Here is a 23,196-nt window from a genome sequence, read left to right as displayed (position 1 = left end):
CAAATGAACTGGTTGTTCATTTTGATAATACCTGCTTTCTAATATACATTAATTCTTGATTCTCTTATATGAAATATTATTTTCTTTTAAAAAATTAGGCATTGTCATGGTGTAAGTGATCTTAATTCTTTATTGCCAAATGTGGAACATATAACATAAAAATGGAAATTAAACCAAAACATATTTTGTAAATTACTTTGCAAATGATCTGTGTTTTGTCATTCCAGGTGCCTGTGGTGGCCATCCTGGGCTCGGGTGGGGGTTTCCGAGCCATGGTGGGGTTCTCCGGTGTGATGAAGGCACTGTATGAATCCGGAATTTTAGATTGCGCTACCTACATTGCTGGTCTTTCTGGATCCACGTGGTTAGTATACATTTTAAACCTTAGTTTTATTACCCTAAATGTTTAGCATTTATCTACCTGAAACATTAGGGGGAAAAAGGAGTTTTAGAAAAGTGGACATTAACTTTGAATTATTGAAATGTTCTAGCTTGATGCAATAATTTATATCTTAAATATGTTTTTTAAGGCAAGTTCATGCCTAATGATGGACTCTTGTCATAAATCCATTCCCTTTAAGCCTGTTAGTAGCATAAAATGTAGTGAAACAAACTTTAAACATATATTAATTGTAATAATTATATATGAATAGCACAGAGGTGGAATAAAATACTCCACCCATAATTAATTCAATTTTTCTATAATTTGCTGAATTGCAATCTTTCAGTGATTATGTCTAAGTCTACATGATTCACTAGGTATTCATATTCTTCTTTAGGGCAAATAGAATGAAACCTTTATATACAGAAGAAGGAAAACAACTTTTGACTGCAGAAATTCAATAAATTTCATTGATTTGTATTTAACTAATTATGAAATCAATCCTTTAACTATATTTAAGCTCAGTTAAACTTGGATAGAGAGTAAAAACACATTTATGTATATATACAATATTTGCACACTATAGATTTACCTTTTATAAATATAGGAACATTTTCCAAGAAGAGACTACACACATTTGGTTTGCCTACCTCACATAAGCACATTGAACATCAAACATTAGTCCTTGCTTAGACGTCTCAGATAAAGGTGTCACCTTATTACAAATGTCTGACTTTGACTTATAAGGCTATTTAGTCACTCACCCATAGTAAAGCCTATCTGTCATAATATTGTATTATATATGTCTAGCATTTTAAAATGTCAGTGCCTTCTCAGCCTGTGACATGGATATTAGCTTTCTATCATTTTTTCAAGAAAATTTGACTCAGAAACCAAGGGATTTGTCCAAGATTACTCACAGAGCCAAGATATAAACCCAGGCTTTGATTCCCTGTTCTAGGAATCTTTCAACTAAATCATAGCCTTCTCCTGACAGCTGTTTATTCTACATAGAAGTTCACATTTAAAGAATCTATAGTTTCTTAAACATCTTGAACCAGATTCTTTAGCCTAAAAACAGAAACTTTCTTGGTATGTGGCCTTAAAGTAATTTCTCTCTTTTTGAAAGAAGGATGTAGCCCATCATTATTCTTTTCCTTGAAGGAAAGAGCAGGCACCTGCCTGTTTAATGAATATGTGAAGGAAATACTTGGACCCTTAGATCGATTCACCTATTCAGGCATTTTGTTACTCCTCTTGGGGGAATTCATTCTCCGTGTTCACTATCTGTTAGATCCATGTGGTCCATCACTGACTAAAACATTGCAAGAAGCTTACTTTCTTAAACCCTATCGTAAGGAAAGACTAGGCCTTGAGTGCTGATTTGGGGCTATAATAGTGTGTGGGCTTAATTAGAGCTTCAGTAATTGCTTTGATTGTAGATTTGGGGAAACATCTTATATTCTCCTGTCAGAGCTCTGAAAACAAGTCCTGCAAAATGTCATTTAAAGGGAACTTTAAATATTATAGGTTGATCATTTAAATATTACAGGCCACATCTATAATAATAAAAGTGTAATATGCTAATTAGACCAGACAGCCAAATGACTTTCCAGGATGACCTTCCGGATGAAGCCGGGGTGGCTTCGAGGGCAGAGGCAAGATGCCTTGGCTGCGAGGGCCAAGCCCCTGGATGAATTTTGTGCATCGGGCCTCTAGTACTTATATATGTATACATAAACTTTTACTCTATCTATCAATGTCTAATTTCCTCAGTGATTAGCCTTCTTTTATTTATTCCATTTTCTGAAAAGCCATTCACTCCTTAAATCCTTACTAATCGATTTTCATGCAGAGACCACCTAATTTCCAACTATAGTGGTGCCTTTTGAAGTTTTTATTACTCTTGATTTTGGGGGAGTCATGGAGGATGAGGTTGGAGGCTGAGACCTTTCAACACGGACGGATTTTGTCAAATCTCTCCCACCACAACTTTTTGAGTTGGTTGTATCTTCTCGGGTTGCTCTCTCCTCCACATTGTCTGTACTGCTCGGCTGCTCTTCTCCTTAAAGGGAGCTTTCCTCCAGGACCTGCCTTCCATTCTATTATAGCTACACATCCTCCCTTGGTAATTTGAGCACCTTCTACCACTTCAGTTATTACCACCAGTAATTTAATTCATGAAACTCTAGAACATTCCAAAAGCTAATGGACCAAAAAAAGGGAAGATAATGGACAATGCAAAGTAGCCATCAGAAAAGAGAATCAACTGAAAGATGAGTTCCAGAGGTCGAGGATGAAGAATGTTTCATGAAATAGTGGGTATTTTAATAGAGTAAAAATCTGAGCAAAGCTTAGTTTAGAACTGAGTTTGGATATCATGAGTGGTTTTAGCAAGAGTCACTAGATATAGTAAATAAAGGTGACGTTTGATCATGAAATTACAAATAAGAAACAAATAGAAGATGAAAGGAAGAAAGGTGGAACATGAACATATTAGTTCAACAAGGTCAATATAGAACCAGAGAAAGGTTTTTGTTTTGTTTTCAGAATTTAAGAGATTTTTGTACAAGTGTAAGATGAAGGAAATAATGTAGACCAATAGATGAAAGATAAAGAAATAGATGGCTCTAACTGGTTTGGCTCAGTGGATAGAGCGTTGGCCTGCGGACTGAAGGGTCCCAAGTTCAATTCCGGTCAAGGGCATGTACTTTGGTTGCAGGCACATTCCCAGTTGGGAGGTGTGCAGGAAGCAGCTGCTTGATGTTTCTCATCAATGTTTCTAATTCTCTATCCCTCTCCCTTCCTCTCTGTAAAAAATCAATAAAATATATTTTTTTTATAAAAAGAAAGAAAAAAAGAAATAGATGGATCATTGACCTGGCTGGTTTTGCTCAGTGGATAGAGCGTCAGCCTGCAAACTGAAGGGTCCCGGGTTTGATTCTGGTCAAGGGCACCTGCCCGGGTTGTGGGCTCAATCCCCAGTAGGGGACGTACAAGAGGCAGCCGATCAATGATTCTTTCTCATCATTGATGTTTCTATCTCTCCCTCGCCCTTCATCTCTGAAACCAATAAAAATATATTTAAAAAAATAAATAGATGGATCATGGATAGAAAAAGATTCAGGTGAAGACAGGATGGGACAAGATAGAAAGCACAAAAACTGTTAACCCTGGAGAGAAAAGACACTTCCTGGGACAGAAGAAGAGGTGGAAGAGGTGGTCCAGATGATTCATGGTAACCATTCTCTCTTGAAAATTATGGCTGAGGAGGTAAAAAGTTCAAAGGAAGGAATTCGGAAAGAATTAAAAAAACAAATTACACTCTGTGTTGTGTAAGTTTATATTGGGCTGATCCATGACCATGACTTGGCACGAGAATGAAGTAATACGGAAGTGTCTGGAGAAGACTCGGACCTCCCAATAAGTTTTCTGTGATCACAAAAAAGAATTTTATGTAGAACAAAAGCTTCCCTTGTAACTGCTACTACCTTTCGGATAATGATTCTGAAATTGTTTTTGGATGATATTTGTTATTCATTAAATATATATTAGCCAACCAGGAGAACCAACATGAGTGAATTAAAAGAATCAGGACAGTAATCCTGTGTTCTCTTCCTCAACTCAGTACAGCTATTCATATGTAGCATCATAAGAGGCTATTGGATGTGGACTGCCATGTGTATGGTAATACCATCTAAAGAGATATGAGATCAGCTCTGTATCTATAGACAGTGGGGCCCAATTCATTAAACTGATGAATATTTCAGGAATTCCTCTGGCTGATGGCCAAGAATCTTCACAAGAAAGCAAATCATCAGATTTGTATCCTCAGAAATTCTGAGACCTACCATTGGCGAGTCTTGGGATTCTGCCTGGTTGGCCAGTGGATGATTAAAAACCACATTTGTCAGCCTTAGACATTCACAGTAATCATACAGCATCATTGAGGGTAAAATCATCAAATTACTTGACTAGTATTCATTATATCCAGACAAAGTCAATTAATTTTCATGACTCCAGTGTGTTGTGTCATCAGTCTCTGGTAGTCTGCTGGGGATGCCCATTCCTAAAGACTAGACAGTGGACAGTAGGCCAGTAGGGAATCCTCCCCTCTGGACTGTGCATGGGAAATCCAGTGTTTCCTGAGACCTCTACTTGGCTTCCATTGAAGACCAGCTTCTTTCTGACTTATTCATTCTTTCCTTAAATGGGTCAATATGATCAATCAGCTAATTAAGTTAACCAACGCTACCATCCTTTATTTTTCTTATGCCAGAGAATGCCTGCTTTCTTTGGAGATTATGTAATGCCCTTCCTCTTTATGAATTATCTTTTGTTTTCTTTACAGGTATATGTCAACCTTATATTCTCACCCAGATTTCCCAGAGAAAGGGCCAGAAGAGATTAATGAAGAGCTAATGAAAAACGTTAGCCACAACCCCCTTTTACTTCTCACACCACAGAAAGTTAAAAGATATGTTGAGTCTTTATGGAAGAAGAAAAGGTCTGGACAACCTGTCACCTTTGCCGATATCTTTGGGATGTTAATAGGAGAAACACTAATTCACAATGTAAGCTATAGCTCAATCTACAATCCTTTGAATGCGATAGACTATGTTTATCATAATGTTTTAAATAAAACTAAATATAATATATTTTGTAAAAGTCACTTGATTCAACTTATCTTATCAACACTATGTACTGAGAGCACATAGTTCCTGCCAGATATAACTCTTCTACATTTCAAACTAGAGCTTACTGATTCAGTTTGTATATCAGCTTTGATGTAGTGAAGTATTTTGTATTCCTTTTCTTTGGAAAGAAAAGTATACCTTTTAACTCTTAACTGGCCATTCCTCTAAATGGCAAGCTTTTTAGATAAGGAGAAGAATGCAAGAAATATTTAAATGGTAGAGGAAAAATGGAGGTTGTCTGGACAGAGTCAGAAAGCAGAATGAATCATGCGGAACAAACTCATTTAACATATGTCCACAGTGTGACATTTCATCAGAAGATAAAGCTGGGGCCGAAACCGGTTTGGCTCAGTGGATAGAGCGTCGGCCTGCGGACTAAAGGGTCCCGGGTTCGATTCCGGTCAAGGGCATGTACCTTGGTTGCGGGCACATCCCCAGTAGGGGGTGTGCAGGAGGCAGCTGATCGATGTTTCTCTCTCATCGATGTTTCTAGCTCTCTATCCCTCTCCCTTCCTCTCTGTAAATATCAATAAAATATATTTTAAAAAAAAGATAAAGCTGGGGAGACGGAATCTGTGTCAGGGAATCTGGGGCTAAATTCTTTCTGGGCTCCATAGCTGCCAAATCTTTCTCCACTTCAAAAGTAGGCATAGTCCCTTGAGGTTTGGTGGTTTTTAGAATGAAGGCAATTACTTTCATAGAGGTTACTTTTTGTTTGTTTGTTTATTCAGGACCCAGAGAGTTCTATGAGTAATAAGAATTATTTTTATTATAAAAAATTTAAGTGTCTTGATGGGAAATACTATTTTTTAAAATACGTTTTTATTTATTTCAGAGGAGAAGGGAGAGGGAGAGAGAGATAGAAACATTAATGATGAGAGGGAATCATTGATCGGCTGCCTCCTGCACACTCCCTATTGAGGATCGAGCCCACAACCCCAGGCACATGCCCTGACCGGGGATCAAACCATGACCTCCTGGTTCATAGGTCAACATTCAACCACTGCACCACACCAGCCTGGAAGTACTATTTTATATCGTTTTCTACCTGTATCTGTTTGTATATTTAAACTATTTCTTTTTTTCTTCTGTGGACAGAGAATGAACATGACCTTGAGTAGTTTGAAGGAAAAAGTCAATACGGCCCAATGTCCTTTACCTCTTTTCACCTGTCTGCATGTCAAGCCCGATGTTTCAGAACTGATGTTTGCAGGTATGTCGCTTACTCTTTCAGAACATTTCCTGGAACCTTTGAACTATGGCTTCCAATGATTTTCTTTAGAGGAAGCCATTTCAATTGCTTATTTTAGTATATTTTCTGTAACATAAAAACATTTGAAAATATAAAGCTAGATGATTTTCTGGTTGTACAGAAAACTAGTTACTAATATATCTTAATTGATATTAGTGAGCTAAAAAATAAATGATAAAAAGTAAATCATAAATATAATCAATCATTCAATTTTAATTACTCATTTCTAAAAGCTGTTCAACAAGATAGTATGCCTAGTGCTTTCAGGCAATGCATATTCTCTTGCTTGCTGCTGAAATTGTTATTAAATTAGATAATATGATACATGTTTATTAATTTTTATAATTCAGCACCTGAAATGTACAAATCTATACTTTTGGCAGCTGGTGAACAAAATGCCTCATTTCATTAAGTCTCAGATGTAAACACCTGTTTCTTTGGTAGCTTCACCTCTTGTCCTGCGCTCTAAAATTCTGTGACATAGTTCTGAGGGCCTCTGCCCATTCTGCTCTGCAGTGTGATAGCATTTCTGGCTGTGGCTGGTAAGGTTTCTTGTATTTTTAGGAAAAGTATCTTAGTGACATCAGTCACTCATAACGAGCTTTAAAAAATCACTGTGAATGGCATGTAGTTAACAAATTCATATCCACAATCCTTTTGCAATTTTATTAATTGTGACTTTTTGCCCTCAACTGATTATTCTCAGGCAAGAATTTACAGTAGTTTATAAAAAGTGGTGCACCTGGAACCAGTGTTGATCAATTATATTAACTAAAATGTTTATCATGCTTATGGTTCAGAAAGCATTTCTATTTATTACCTTTTTCAAGTTTTACTACAAATCAGGGAGGGAGATATTTTTAGCAATGCTTCACAAAAAAAAAATAAAACATCAGAAAAAATAAAATATTAAATGATTTGCATATTGCCATGGAAAGCAAATAGCAGAGCTGAGACTTGGTCTCAAAAATCCTTTGATTGCTGACTATGTTGAATGTAGCAAGCCAGGGCTAAGCTAGAACAACCCTTTCCCACCAGAGAACATTGCCCCTGTTCTATAACAACTTATAATCTGTTGGAGAAACTTACAATAATTATTAAAGACTAGTAGCCCTGCGCATGAATCCGTGCATCAGTAGCTCTCTGCAGGGCCTGGCTGCTCCGCGCCCACTGCCCAGAGGCTCTCCATGGTCCAGAGGCCATTCCGCGGTGGGCGCAGAACGCTTGCCTCATCACCGTGGCCACGAAGCAAGCATTCTGCCAGGCTGCTCATGCTGCCCGCTCTCAGGGCTGCCTCCCCCCGGGACTGAGGGACTCTGGCGAGGCTGAGAGGACTGGGCGCCACCATCTTGTGGCTATGGGCACCGCCACCTTTGTGATGCAGTGATGGTTAATTTGCATATTACCATTTTATTAGATAGGATTTTAAAGCCCAAAAAAGAACAGAATGTTACTATGCCCTGTTCTCTTGACTAAGTTCCATAACATCTTTCAGCCTCAGATTCCTCATCTGTTAAAACACTATGAGACTCTCTTCATAGTGTTTTGCTAAATAAATAAGATAAAGTATGTAATATATTTAAGTTTCAATAAATCTTAACAAGTTAGAGTGTTCTATGAAATCTGTATGACAAAAGTCAGAGGTCTTCATCTTAAAGACGAATAGGATTTGTATAAGAAATAAGTTTGAATATTAATGAGAGTAAGACAATGCAGTAGGAATCTAGGGTAACCATGGTGTGCTCAGCAACAATAGGAACTACACCTTGACTTTAATGGAGTTCATAGGGAGAATCAAGATTTTGTCACACAAAAAAGTAAGTTTCATGATTAAATTGTTTTTGTTTTGTTTGTTTTTTGCTTTCCCATAGCTGTTGTCTTGTGATGTCTTGTAGTGTTTGGAAATTGGCTAATAAATACCAGTAGCATGCTAGTCAAATCTGTGCATAGCCAAATAAGCCATCTTTCACCCCAGAAACAATGATATGGTCAAACAAGCACTAATCTAATTTGGAACTCTTGTCCTCTACGCTGAAATAACTTGAGTGGGTCATTTAACTTGTTTGATTCTTATTTTCCTCATTATTTAAAAAAAGGTTTATCTTACAGAGCCATTACGACAATCTCATGAGATATGCATGCCACTGAATATGATAAAAAACATTCTATATAATAAAAGCCTAATATGCAAATTGTCCCCTCAACTAGGAGTTTGACCAGGAGGCAGGGCTGGCGGCAGCAGGCGGCTGGGGAAGGGAGTGGCTGCGCCACTGGGGAAAGGGAGGCCCCCTGGCTGTCTGCTGGGGAAAGGGAGGCACCCCAGCTGGCAACCGGCAGCCACTAGGGACCCTACCCGTGCACAAATTTTGTGCAGTAGGCCTCTAGTAAAAATATAATAGGTTAACCACTTATTATGATTGTTACGATTTCACAGGCTTTTTATCCTGAACTTTTAATCAACAGCCATTCTCAACAGAAAGTCTGACTACCATAATTAAATATTTAATTATATTTCAGCTAGTGAATATTTGGGATTTTTTACCCAGAGTAAGAAAAGGCTGTTTTATGTTCCATTAGTAGTCTTACAACCTAGATATGTGTGATTTGGGCCATCTGCCTAGCTTCCATGTTGTTACTGAGATAAGATATACACCATTAACCTTCATTGTTAAGCTTTTGTGATAAGGAGGTTCAAGCTGTTTCTTCCAACAGAGTTGGACAAAGCCATCAAACATCAGTTACCTGGATCTTGAACCCAGATAAGACATTCAAAGATGCACGTCATGAAGGTTTAAGTCAGTTGAGTTATTGAGGGAAAAAAAAAAGGTGGAGTCATGTCTATGTTTTATGCCTTTGAAATTTTCTTAGATGAAAAATGGATATTCAAGGGGGAAAAGGGAAATATTTGCATTATATTTTTAAAAATCAAAGAAGCTCATTAGCTTACAGAAGTGTTACCAACTTTACTTCAACAATATCAGAGAATGTTTTTCTTCCCTCTTAGACTAGTTTTCAACATTTCCCCCTTTTTTGAAGATTTTAAACAAATAAACATTAGTTGTTTAAACTATTAAACATTTTTTACTCCTCCACTTCACTACACTGCCTACGAGATTTACAGCTTTCATTTTCAAATATCCATTGGTCAGTAAACTGCATTTACTGAGTACAACTTATGGACTTAGCATCAGGGTAAGTTATTTCACAGACACTAAAGGAGTAGAACTGTGGTACTCTTCCTCAGAAAGTTATAACCCCATTAACAAGACAAAAATAAAATATAAAATTAATGAGCTATACACATAGAATATTATTGTCCGCTAAATTTGTAGAGCTGACATAAGTGTAAGTTATCAAAGATATTTAGTACAGTCATAGAAATGACCTCATGGAAAGGTCTATCATAAGGAGGTGAAAAGTCATCTTTGAGTAAAACAGTATGAGGAAATGCTCAGAAGGGAAGCCGAAAGTATGCTTTGGGGAGCGATAAAAAAAACACTAGCCTGGGTATGAACTGGTGAAGCGTAGGTGGTACATTTGGGAAAACCATTAGTGTGAAACAGTAGAAAAATCTGAATTCCAGGCAGAAATGTTTTTATTCAGTTATGATGATAATCGGAAACAGTGCTTTGCAGAAGAGCAGTGTAACTCTTTATGTAGTGTTTTTGAAAACTGTATTTTGGTGATTCACGTGGGTTGATTGGCAAAGGTAAAAACTGGGAGCCATGATAGCGCTGTGTTTTTGTAATAAGGTCCTGAAACTAGGGAGATACTGATAAGGAGAGAGAGGAGAAGATAAAAGTGAAAGCCTGAGGGTGACAGGTGAGGTGTGCTGATGATTCGATTTGAGTGCTTTCAGTTAAAAGAATCCTCCCCACCCCCCCCCCCCCCACGCCGCTCCCCCGGCTGTGATACCATGGTTTAAGGGAGCAGGTGAGCTAGACAGGGAGGGGAAGTGATGAATTCTTTTCCAGGCAATGATAGTGGGATGTGATGACTGCTTACCTAAGCGCCCCAGGAAGTTGGAAACAGGTGGAAGGAGATGCAGCAGAAAGGTTCACGTTTGAAATGTATAACAGCAAAGGAATAATAGTCAAATGCCGCCATGGCAAGTACTTAAGGAAGGTTTAGGCAGCAAATCTTCCCTCTTGAGAATGTCTATAATTATCATGGGCACAAACCACAGCATTAATACAGAACAGATCGCTAGAGAAGTTATTATGTGTCAGTACCCAAGATAGGGATGTGAAATTCAGAGATAGGGTGATATAGCAATTTTCCTAACAGCCCCTGATTCATCGCTAGTCATGTTTCGCTAACTCCTTGTAAATCACTATGAAACATACCACTGTCTGGTGAAGGGTACATGTGCCCTTGGCCTTGCTTGAACTATAAATGTGTTGTCATCACAACTGTGATTTCATTATCTCATTCACAAAAGTAGAATGTCAGCTGAGTAAATAATAAATATACATTCACAATTCTGTTTCCAATACTTAGGGGATGGATATTTTGGAATTCAGAATATTTTAGATTTTAAAGTTCAAAAATACTTAAAGTGTATATTGCATAATATTCTCATTAGGGTCTTATAATTAAATAGAGTGATTTCTCCAGAAGGATGTATCAATATTTAGATTGAGTCGGATAAATAAAAATTCTGCCTCACATTATTTTAAGACTTTTTTTTTTTTTTTTTTTTTAATAGAATGAACTCAGGCCAGGTTTCACCAAAATGGGTAGAAAAAAAACCAATGTGCATTTTGGAGTTGTTTGAATTTGGGATTGTTGAGTAAGGCATATGTAGACATGTTATAATTTCAGAAAGGAAAAAATTGAAGAAAAATAAGGAGGGCAGAGGGTTATTGGTGATACAGGAATGGATGGTGGTGGGACTTAAAGGAGGATGGTAACAAAGACCTTGAACTAAAGGTTACTAAGAAGCAGCCTTATAATTGCAGAAGGGAATAACAAGCATGAAGGCACCGAGGTGGGAATGAGCTTGGTCTCTATGGGGAACATTAAGAAGGCTTGTGTGACTGATGTGGTGAAGCAAGACCAAACGTGACAGGTGATTGGTTAGGGCACGTGGTCAGACAGGGAGCCTGAGCCAGACCATCATGAAGCCTTGCTAGCCATGTGTTTGTTTTCAGTGTAAGGGGAGGTCAGTGGGAAGCTTTCAGCTGGCACCAGTGTGCTGTGACTTACATTTTTAAGAATTCTTTCTGGCTACAGGGTATCAAAAAGGTAGTAAGGGAATAGAGAAGAGACATTTTAGGAGGCTGTTGTGGAGACCCAGGGAAGAGAATATGGGGGTTGAACAGAATGGTTGTGGTGGACAAATGGATAAGTGGCCAGTTCCTAACCATATCTGATGATAGAGAATACAGAATTTGATATTTTGTATGTGAAATAGAAGGAAAAGAGAACTATTAAGGATCATTTTAAAGTACAAACAGTGAATATATGAAAGGTAGTACTATTTCCCAAAAAGGGGAAGACTGAGAGAGTGGCAAGTGCAAGAAGTGGAAGTCAGAAACCTAGAACTCTTTTTTGATACATTAGGATTCAGACAATAATTAGACATATCATAGCCATGGACATACAGAAGTATAATTTGGCTACCATTTATTTCATGATTAAAATGTGCTATGCCTTCTGGGCTCTTCGTATTTCTTAACTCATTAGATCCTCACAATAATTCTACAAACTTTCTACTGCTTTTATTTACATTTTACAGATCAGGGAACTAAAACACAGAGAACACAAATAATCTACACAAGGTTGCACAGTTAGTAAGCAGCAGAATGGGATTTGAATCCAGGGCTCTGGCTCCAGAGCCTCGGCTCTTAGAAAGTATACTCTGTTGACCCTCGCTTTGTGTTTCTTGAAACATTCAGCATAAAACTTGGCATTGAGCCCTAACTGGTTTGGCTCAGTGGATAGAACATTGCCTGTGGACTGAAAGGTCCCAGGTTCGATTCCGGTCAAGGGCACATGCCTGGGTTGCGGGCTCTATCCCCAGTGGGGGGCGTGCAGGAGATAGCCAGTCAATGATTCTCTCTCATCATTAATGCTTCTCTCTCTTTCTCCTTCTCCATTCCTCTCTGAGATCAATAAAAATATATATTAAGAAAAAAACAAAACAAAAAACCTTGGCATTGTAATTGGGTCAGTTAGTATAATGGTTAATAAGCAAAATTAAAAGATGAAGAAAAGGCAAATGTTAGAAACACTTTCATCCATTTTCATAATCTGCTTGCATTACCAGAAGAATTTAATTTCTTCTATCTCCTTCATGGATTTTAATCTGAGTTAGCAGTTTTCAGTTTTCCACTCTTTAGAAATCATATGGACTTATAAAAGATGTCTGAGTTTTTAAATACAAAAGGTTACTTGACTTGTGCAAATTAGAAGGGACCCTTTTGTGTTCTCATCTTATTCATTCACTAGAGGCCCAGTGCATGAAATCTGTGCACTGGGGTGGGCGGAGCTCCCTCAGCCCGGCCTGGGCCTGCTGCAGTCCGGAGCCCTCATGGGATGTCTGACTGCTGCAGAGGCCAGAGAGGCTTCCACAACTGCTCTCACCAGCCGTGAGCCCAGCTCAGGCCTTCTGGCTGAGCAGCACTCCCCCTGTGGGAGCACACTGACCACCAGGGGGCAGCTCCTGCATTGAGCATCTGCCCCCTGGTGGTCAGTGCACGTAATAGCGACCAATCATTCCACCATTCGGTTGATTTGCATTTAGCCTTTTCTTATATAGGATTAGTTCCCTCCCCATCCAACTTCTAGACAATGCCATATACATAATAGGCACTTGCTTAATTTTTAAAAAAATATTTTAAATAAATGAATGAGAATAATCAACGTTGAAGTGATCTGTTACTGTGCACATTTCTGTAATATTTTCTATGAATGGATTGAATTTTTTTAATGCTTTCAGATTGGGTTGAGTTTACACCATATGAGATCGGCATGGCAAAATATGGTACTTTCATGACTCCTGACTTATTTGGAAGCAAATTTTTTATGGGGAAAGTTGTAAAGAAACATGAAGAAAACCCCTTGCATTTCTTAATGGGTAAGTGATCAAAATCTACCACTAGTTTACCTGACAGATTTAAACTTTGGTGCAGTCTAAGTTATTCTCTGTTTTTGCTTTATTTTAGGTGTCTGGGGCAGTGCCTTTTCTATATTGTTCAACAGAGTCTTGGGAGTTTCCAGCTCACAAAATAAAGGTTCCACAATGGAGGAAGAATTAGGTATTGTAAAAATGTGCTTAAATGATAACTATGCTGTATTGATAAATTGCATTAACATGTATACATAGAGAAAATTAAATCAGCATAAAAATTGTAATTTCTAAAGTTATTGATAATTTGGTTGAAGCAGCCTAAATTTTTCCTAGGAATAATATGTCCATTACTTAACTGCAGAGCCACATTCTCTAAGGGGAACAACAAGGCATATGCTGCTGAAATGTTCTGACTTCATTTATGCAAATGATCCTTATATCCCACTTATTATCAACTCTAATTTTGTGGAAATGACTAACTCTTCTCTGAATTATGTGAAGATTTCAGGGGGAAAGAAAAGAGAAGAGAATGAAAGTACCACAGATTACGGGACTTGCTTCTCTGTACACTTTATCTGTTGAATAATCCAGATAAACTCAAGGCTTGTTATTTTTCCCCTCCAAAGGCAGGAAGAGAATAGGACTGAAATAACACATCTGAAGGTGGTTGCGACAATGGCCAGAGGCCAAGGAAAAGGAGACTGTTTACACTAAACCGTCTTGAGAGTATTCTTTGGTGTGAGGCGTTCCCTTTGAGGCCAGTGGTTTGGCAGTTTATTTGCTTGTTCTGTGTGTCAGACTTAGGGGGAATATGGTGAACTTGAGAACCCTGGTCAGCAGGATGCCTGTTACCTCAGATTACAGAAGGGTTTCCAGAAATGAGACCAGAGAGGTGACTGAGGGGAATCAGTAGACTCCCGGTGGCTCTTTCATCTGCGGGCCAACCAAAGTCTACCTCTTCAAGGGGTGTTTCCCCCTCCCCTCTCTCTTCTAAAGGAAGACTTAAAAGTAAATTGGACCACAATCAGATAAATTAAAATGAAATATACATTTAGAATATTTAATTATTTTATCTAATAAAAGAGTAATATGCAAATTAACCCTCACTCCGCTACACCCACAAGCCATGCCCACCAGCTACGCCCACCAGCCAATCAGAGCAAATATGCAAATAAATCCAACCAAGATGGCTACAGCCACAGAGAACAGGAGGGAGGCTTGGGTTTCCCCGGCAATGGAGGAAGCCAAGCTTTCCGCCTGCCCTTGCCGGCCTAGGCCTCCACTCAAGGCTACAAAGTTTCAGTGATAGAAGATACATAAATCCAAACAGAAATGGCGGCAGCCATGGAGCTGGAAAGAGCAGGAGGCTAGGGTTGCCCCCGGCGATGGAGGAAGCCAAGCTTTCCACACACCCTGGCCAGCCCAGGCCTCCGCTTAAGGCTACAAAGTTTCAATGATAGAAGATACATAAATCCCCCCAAAAATGGCTGCCACCACAGAGCAAGCAGAAGGCATGGCTCTGCTCCAGGCTACAAAGTTTCAATTGTAGAAGATAAATAAACCCCAGATACCAGGGCCTCCGCTTGGGTCACCAGGGGGTGTGGCCAGCCTGCAAACCACCACAGGCCCCTCACCCAGGCTGCCTCATGCCCCAAGGGAACCCCCACTCTGATCCGGGACACCCTTCAGGGCAAACCAGCTGGCCCCCACCCATGCACCAGGCCTCTATCCTAGCTAATAAAAGAGTAATATGCAGATTGACCATCACTCCAACACACAAGATGGCTGCCCCCATGTGGTCAAAGATCCTGCCCCCATGTGGACACAAGATGGCCACCACAAGATGGCCAGCAGGGGAGGGCAGTTGGGAGGGACCAGGCCTTAAAGGGAGGGCAGTTGTGGGCGATCAGGCTAGCAGGAGAGGGCAGTTGGGAGGGACCAGGCCTGCAAGGGAGGGCAGTTGGGGGCGATCAAGCCTGCAGGGAAAGGCAGTTAGGGATGACCAAGCCAGCAGAGGAGGGAAGTTGGGGGCAACCAGGCCTGCAGGGAAGGGCAGTTAGGAGGGACCCAGGCCTGCAGGGGAGAGCAGTTGGGGGGACCCAGGACTGCAGGAAAGAGCAGTTGGGGGCGACCAGGCCTGCAGGGAAAGGCAGTTAGGAGGGACCCAGGCCTGCAGGGGAGGGCAGTTAGGGGTGACCAGGCCTGCAGGGGAGGGCAGTTAGGGGTGACCAGGCTGGCAGGGGAGCAGTTAGGCATCAATCAGGCTGGCAGGGGAGTGGTTAGGGGGTGATCAGGCTGGCAGGCAGAAGCAGTTAGGAGCAATCAGGAAGGTATGCAGGTGAGCAGTTGGGAGCCAGCAGTCCTGGATTGTGAGAGGGATCGGCCCAAACGGGCAGTCGGACATCCCTCGAGGGGTCCCAGATTGGAGAGGGTGCAGGCTTTGCTGAGGGACACACACACCCCCGTGCACGAATTTTGTGCACCGGGCCTCTAGTTTATATCATACAAATTTCCTTATGAAGAAGGCAATATTTTGGTGAACCATCTTCTTAAATGATAGTATCAAATATGACCCCAAAAATGTTTAAAGAAAGAAAATGTTTTCCTGCCTAAAAGACACCTAATGCATATAACACTGGAGTTGACCATTACTTATATCCCCCTATTCTCTACAACAAAATTACTAGTACTTTCTGTAATAGTCATGAAATGAATAATAATGTCAGCCAGAATATTTTCCTTTAATGAATTTCACATGTGTAATATACCAGTAAAATTAAAGAAATCTAAAAATTGAAAGTCAATCTACTGCTTCAAGCATTTATTATCCCTTCAATTATATAATCTAGATCATTTAAATACATGATATTCATTTATAGTAAACATATGCAGAATAATATGTTATATCTATATTTCTCTGAGTTTAAAGCCCCCAAATGATTCTATTACTAAAAAATTATGAATTTGGAGTCAGTTTCTTTAAAAAAATTGATTGACTAATGGAAGAAAAAATAAGTTACTACAGAGAGTGGTTTTATATGTGTCTAAAGAAGTTTTGATTTTTCTTTGAATGATGATTAAAAACAATGGTCTATGTACCTATAATTTAGATACTTTTTACTTGAAAAAAGACTAGTTATTGGTATAGCTCTTACTTCTGTCATTGTTTTAAGGATTTGTAGTTTCTATTTTAGTTTTTAAAACTACTCTCTTACTATGTTCTGAGGAAGCACAAATTCTCAGCACAAAAGGCACATTTCAACAGAAAATGTTCAGTGTTATTGAAATTAAAAGATACCTTATATTAGGCGCTTTCATTTATTTTGATGAAATGGCTCTGGAGCCCCCTGTAGATTTTGGGTTCACCCTGCATTTACCTTCTTCACAAACACTACTTAAGCATATTTGATTGAAGAAAAAATACTTTTGTATAATGAGAAGCTTCCTATAATCAAGCTATTTTTTCTGTCAGAATTAAGATAAACAAAAATTCTTCCCTTTAAGTCATGAATGAATAAATTTTAAATTAACTTTTCTTCTCCTGGGAAATTTTGTTTTCCAATGAAAAATTGATCTAAATTCATGCCAATTATTGATTTAAATTTATACTAGTAATCTAGCAGGTATCACTCTGTGGGTTTGCTGAAGTTACTTCCATATGGTAAATTTATATATTTTAAATGATTTCAGAGAGGAAGGGAGAGGGAGAGAGAGATAGAAACATCAATGATCAGAGAGAATTATTGATCAGCTGCCTCCTGGAGCCTGCTGGAGATCCAGCCTGCAGCCTGGGCATGTGCCCTGACTGGGAATTGAACTGTAACCTCCTGGTTCATAGGTCAATGCTCAACCACTGAGCAACACTAGCCAGGCCCCCATATAGTAAATTTAATTGTGAGTCTTGGCACCTGAAATCCTTCAATTGTTTTTCTTTCTTTCCACAGAAAATATTACAGCAAAGCATATTGTGAGCAATGATAGCTCGGATAGTGATGATGAATCACAAGGACCCAAAGGTAAGAGTCTGGGACCTTCTCTGGCAGAAGTCCATTGGGAAAGGATGCTGCCTCTGACCTGTCACTCCAGGAGCTCATGGCAGTCTCTGCTTAAGGCACTGAGTGATAGCCTCATAGCTTTCAATTCAGAGAGAGAATTGATGCTGTATGTGTAATAAAATATGCAACATAAAAATATTCCTTTTTTCTTTTTTAATGCCTCAAAAATATTATCAGTTGAACAAATGGAGAACGAACTGAGGTGTTAGAAATACTAAATTCTGTTTTAAATCTGATTATTGAACTGGGCTTTCAGCATGGAAATAGTGGTTTGGGAGCACCTTTAGCTGACTTGTTTTTTTTTTAATCTAAATTTTATCTTTGAAAAATACATTATTAAATAACGTGTAAAATTATATTCTCACTCCATCCTGAGCCTTTATCCCCTTGCCAACATTCCATGTCTGAGGAAGGGAGCAAGTTGGGTAGAACTATGGAGAACTCTTTGTTACATGTATTACTTTGTGATATAAATGAGTTCCTTTACATTTTGACAAGACAGCTTTTAGCTTGCTGTGGATCAGGAAAGTCAGTGATGGAGTGAGGGCAGGGAGAAGGCAAGGATCAAGCATATTTGTTGCAAATGTGTGAAAATGGAGTGTTTTTACATTTTGACAAAGTGTTTGACACAACCATTTGTACAAAAACAAAACATAACAAACATCAAACAAACAAAAATTAAACAGCTTTGATAACAACTGGGTGAACATGTCCTATTAGAGTCTGAATACAGATTTTATTTTATTTTATTTTTAATATATTTTATTGATTTTTTTTTTTTTTACAGAGAGGAAAGGAGAGGGATAGAGAGTTAGAAACATTGATGAGAGGAAAACATTGATTAGATGCCTCCTGCACACCCTGCTGGGTATATGTGCCCGCAACCAAGGTACATGCCCTTGCCCGGAATCGAACCTGGGACCTTTGAGTCCGCAGGCCGACTCTCTATCCACTGAGCCAAACCGGTTAGGGCTGACTACAGATTTTAAAAGGCATTAAGTGCTTTCTTGTCCAAAACATAAGGAATTCCACCTGCCATGCTATAGATAACAGAAGAGCCCGTTTTATCCTTGCTGAATTAACACTAAAATTAAAATTCTCTTTCATAACTGGGCTGTTACTTCCTCATAAGATGAGTCTGTGCACATCAGAGGTGCCTTCTCTGGGCAATGCAGCTACATAGGCCCATAGCTTGCTTAGTGTGCAGCTTCTTGTGAAAACGTAAAAAGGGGACCTTCCTTGGGCAGACAAAGCTCTTGACAAGGCACAAGATGGCCAGTGGCGTACAATCTGGGCTACAGACCCTGCTTGCCTACTGTCCTCCTGATTTATGTAGCCAGTAATTTGCCTAAGTATATATGGCAGCTCAGGTCATTAGGCAAGAACCGGCTCTGGAAGAAACTGAGTCTAAATTCTGCGCCTTCATATTGGTCATTTTAATTATTTTGGTTGTTCAGGTCTTTATTTTTTTTTTTTTAATTTTGAATTTCTTTTTAATGAAGGGAGCTAGCCAGTACATTGGGGAGAGAGAGTATATGCCTAGCATGTCTAGAATTAATCATGTCATGATTTAGGGACTATCAAGTAGATGTAATAATGGTTTGTCACTTATTAAGTAAAACATCGATCAGTACATTTGATCATCTCTGAAGTACTGGATGCTTATCTTAAGGCTGAGAAGTTTAAGAACCAATTGAATATGACTTTGGTTTAGTATCAGCCTAGATTGGAGAATGATATTCAGGATATTTTTGATGATTTTTTATTAGATCTTAATATTAATTTATTTCATTCTAAATAGACTTTATTTTTTAGAGTAGTTTTAAATTATAGCAGAATTGAGTAAAAAGTAGAGTTCCCATATATCCCCTGCACCTCACTCCTCCCCCCCTTCCCCCCGCCCACACACACACTGCCTCTCCCACTATCAACATTCTATACCGGAGTGGTACAACTGTTATAATTGATGGACCTACACTGATACATCATCACTACCCAAAGTCCAAACTTTAGGCTTCACTCTGGATATTCTATATATTCTATACATTTTCACAAATATAAAAGGAATGTATCAACCATTATAGCATCATACCGAGTAGTTTCACTGCCCTGAAAGTCCTCTATGCTCTGTTTATTCATCCCTCTGTCCCCGTTCCCAACTCCTGGCAACCACTGATTTTTTCACTGTCCTCAGAGTTTTGTCTTTCCCAGAATGACATATATATGGGATCATACACTATGTAGCTTTTCCATATTGACTTCTCTCACTTAGTAGCATGCAGTTAAGTTTCCTTCATGTCTTCTCATGGTTTGATGGCTCATTTCTTTTGAGTGCTGAATAATAGTACAATGTCTGGATGTACTGCAGTTTATCCACTCATCTACTGAAGAATATCTTGGTAACTTCCAAGTTTGGGCAATTATGAATAAAGATGCTATAAATATCCATATTCAAATTTTTGTGTGGATGTAAGTTTTCAATTCCTTTGGGTAAAAACCAAGAAGCGTAATTGTTGGATCATAAGACAGAAGTATAATTTAGTTTTGTAAGAAACTTTCAAACTACTATCTTTAGTGACTGTACCATTTTGCATTCCCACCAGCAATGAATGAATGTTTCTGTTGCTCAACATCGCTGCAGCATTTGGTACTGTTAGTATTTTGGACTTTGGGCACTTCCAATAAGTATGGAGTGTTATCTCATTGTTGTTTTAGTTTGCATTTCCCTGATGACATAGGATGTGGATCATCTTCTCATATGCTTACTTGCCATCTGTATATTCTTCTACTGAGGTCTTTTGCCCATTTTTAAAGTGGGATGTTTGTCTTAAGTATATTTTGGATAACAGTCCTTTATCAGATGTATCTTTTGAAAATATATTCTCCCAGTCAATGGCTTTCCTTTCATTCTCTTGAACTTCCTTCATTTTTATTCATGTGATTTTGATTAAGGTCTTTAGGCATTTTTCAACGTTAGTTTCTTCAAACCTATGCTGGCATCACTTTCACTTGCTCTTATAGAAATGTTGTAATCATCAAAATTAGAAAACGCATAAAAGGGCTTTAAGTTGTAAAAGGCAGCAAATAGAAATAGCTTGTAAGCAATGGATATCATTTCTCTGTTGACTGCTGGGTTTGTGCCACAAATGATACCATTTCCACATATATCACAAGGAAAGGAGACCCTCTGCTGTTACAGAAGTGGAGTATATCTCATAAATATAATAGCGATGATGATGATGATGATGATGAAGCAGCTCCAAATCTTTGGAAAGTAATTGAATATCTTATTCATATCCTGTGTATCTAGAGATACAAATCATTCATTTTGAAACCTGATTTGTTCTAGCAAAAGATTTTATTCGTCATACTTGGCATTAGAAAAATGTAGGAGTAGAAAAGAGTATGTTTGTTTTTTAGTGAATGTGTAGTCATCTGGATTGGTTCCTGAAAGATCCAATTTACTTCATTTACTTGTACAGTTAAGCTAATCTTTGTGAAAATAAAAACCGGTATGTATTGTGGTTCCTGTGTGTTTAGTTAACAATTATTGGAAATTATGAAGTTTGAGCATAGATTCTCTTTTCTCTCAAACACACACACACACACACACACACACACACACACACACACACACAGTTTTATGTATATTTATATACAGAGTTCCCAGAAATCTGAGCAAAAGGGATTTAAGCAGGTGGGCATCACACTGTGCCACAGAGTGTTCTCAGATTTGGATTGTGAATGAATAATATTGACACTGACAGTTATTCTGTTGCTTCTGCTGCTACTACCACTGTTTCTACTACTAAATAGTGTTTATTAAAATTGAATGCAGGCCAGGCACTTTCCTAAGGAATTTACATGAATGCACTAACTCAGCTAATCCTCACAATAACCCTACAGAGTTTTCTGTTGAGGAAATGAAGGCTGAGAAGGGTTAACTAGGAAACAGGGGTGAAGGGGTTGGAATCCAGGCAGTCTGACTCTGGAGCCAAAGCTCTAAGTAACTACACAGCATAGCTTCCCAGTAGTAGTGATGTGTGCGTAGGTTTTAAGGAAGAAGTGATGAAAAGCCGCTTCTTTGGGAAGATTGCTGAATTTTAAAACATTTTAAAGCATGTGTTTAAATTACAGAGTTTTAAAAGCCGAACTCTATAAGTAGCGATGAAATGACAGTTTATAAGGGTGTTTATTGAGCAGGAAATATATGTTGAATCCTTCCGTTGTCTGTGTTCAGTTTACATGATTTCTGGAAGTTTATTAAACAGGAGAGAGAAGGAAACTTAGGAAATAAAGACGATAAGGTACTGTGGATTTTCCCTGTGTGTGTATTGTGTGTTTATTTGTGTTTGTGTAAATAAGGCAAAAAAAAAAAAAAGAAAAGAAAAGGACAGGGGAAGGGGAGAAAGAAGAAAAGTTTGCCTGGAAATCTAAGATTAGACCACGTGACACTGTCAACAATGCAGTCTTAGACTAACTATAGGTAAAGGGTAAAGTAAGAACAATTTAAGGACAAAAATAGTTAACTGAAATATTTAGTGTATTAATTTATGCACATAAACATTTGTTAAATCAAAAGCCATAGAGCTTCACTGTTAATTTTGACATTCAGTTGTCCAAATAAGATTTTTTAAAAATGAATTTTGGAATCTGTATAGTGATGCTTTCTTTTTCCTTAGGTACTGAAGCTGAAGATGCTGAAGAGGAATATCAAAATGATAATCAAGCAAGTTGGGTCCAGCGTATGATAATGGCTCTGATGAGTGACTCAACACTATTCAATACCAGAGAGGGACGTGCTGGGAAGGTGCACAACTTCATGTTGGGCTTGAATCTCAATACATCCTACCCACTGTCTCCTTTCAGAGACTTTGACACACAGGAGTCCTGGGAGGAAGATGAATTGGATGCAGCTGTAACCGGTAAGTACAGGAAATGTAACCTGGGGAAGCTAATTCAGGAGATCTTCCTTCCTTATTACTACTTATCTGTTTAGACTCGGTTACAAAAACATGCATTTAGTATGTGTAGGGCTTCAAATAACTGTGTTGTGTTGGTTTTTATTTTCAGAAAAATACATTGGACAGGAAGTAGCATAGTCATGTCAGCATAGAACATTTTCATTGCAATATTGAGACGGACCATAGATCCTCTCTCTACTGGTCAAGTTTCACTCACAGAAAACAGGAACCCCACTTTCTTGTTTAACTGAAAGGGGCTTAAAGCAGGAAATTAAATGTTTACAAAATTGTTCCAAGGCTTGGAAGAACAAGCTCCAGACGGAGCTTCCAAAAATGATTTCAAAAACACGTCAGAATAACCCCAGTTTGGTCAGTGTCGAGCTTATTCAAATGTATTGTTTACAGACTAACATTGCTAAAAATGATGGGAGAAGATTTGACTTTTGTGGTAAACAATGCAATATTCAGATGATGTCTCATAGAACTGTACACTTGAAATCTCTATAATTTTATTAACCAATGTCACCCCAATACATTTAATAAGAATGCTTATGTTGTTTCAAAAACAACAAAAAAAGCACAAAAAATCAATTGCATTTTAGACTGAACTTACTGAATTGAAAAGTGCTTTTTCAGGCAATACCCTTACTAAGAGAGACCCTGTTTATCTCGCTCTGGATATTTCCAAGTTTTAGGGTTACCATGTGTTTGGAATGAAAAGTTAAAACAAACGCCCCCACAACTGTGCCTGGCAATAGAAATAGCAGAAAC

The 23,196-nt window shown here is 38.5% G+C and overlaps 1 protein-coding gene across 2 annotated transcripts in view; it reads left to right on the top strand.

Moving 5' to 3' along the window:
- PLA2G4A (phospholipase A2 group IVA) overlaps positions 1 to 23,196 on the top strand; it is a 137,241-nt gene that overhangs the window by 90,442 nt on the left and 23,603 nt on the right. For both annotated transcript variants that reach the window (XM_080648451.1, XM_080648450.1), the window contains 7 exons: positions 228 to 364; positions 4,734 to 4,956; positions 6,178 to 6,292; positions 13,275 to 13,412; positions 13,501 to 13,593; positions 17,351 to 17,422; positions 22,144 to 22,386. In XM_080648451.1, the coding sequence (XP_080504577.1) occupies positions 228 to 364; positions 4,734 to 4,956; positions 6,178 to 6,292; positions 13,275 to 13,412; positions 13,501 to 13,593; positions 17,351 to 17,422; positions 22,144 to 22,386 (1,021 nt within the window). The remainder of the gene's footprint in view (positions 1 to 227; positions 365 to 4,733; positions 4,957 to 6,177; positions 6,293 to 13,274; positions 13,413 to 13,500; positions 13,594 to 17,350; positions 17,423 to 22,143; positions 22,387 to 23,196) is intronic.

This window comes from Plecotus auritus, assembly GCF_963455305.1.
Source record: "Plecotus auritus genome assembly, chromosome: 12".
Taxonomy (NCBI): domain Eukaryota; kingdom Metazoa; phylum Chordata; class Mammalia; order Chiroptera; family Vespertilionidae; genus Plecotus; species Plecotus auritus.
Note: the sequence above shows the minus strand (reverse complement) of the source record. Positions and strands in the feature narration are given on the sequence as shown.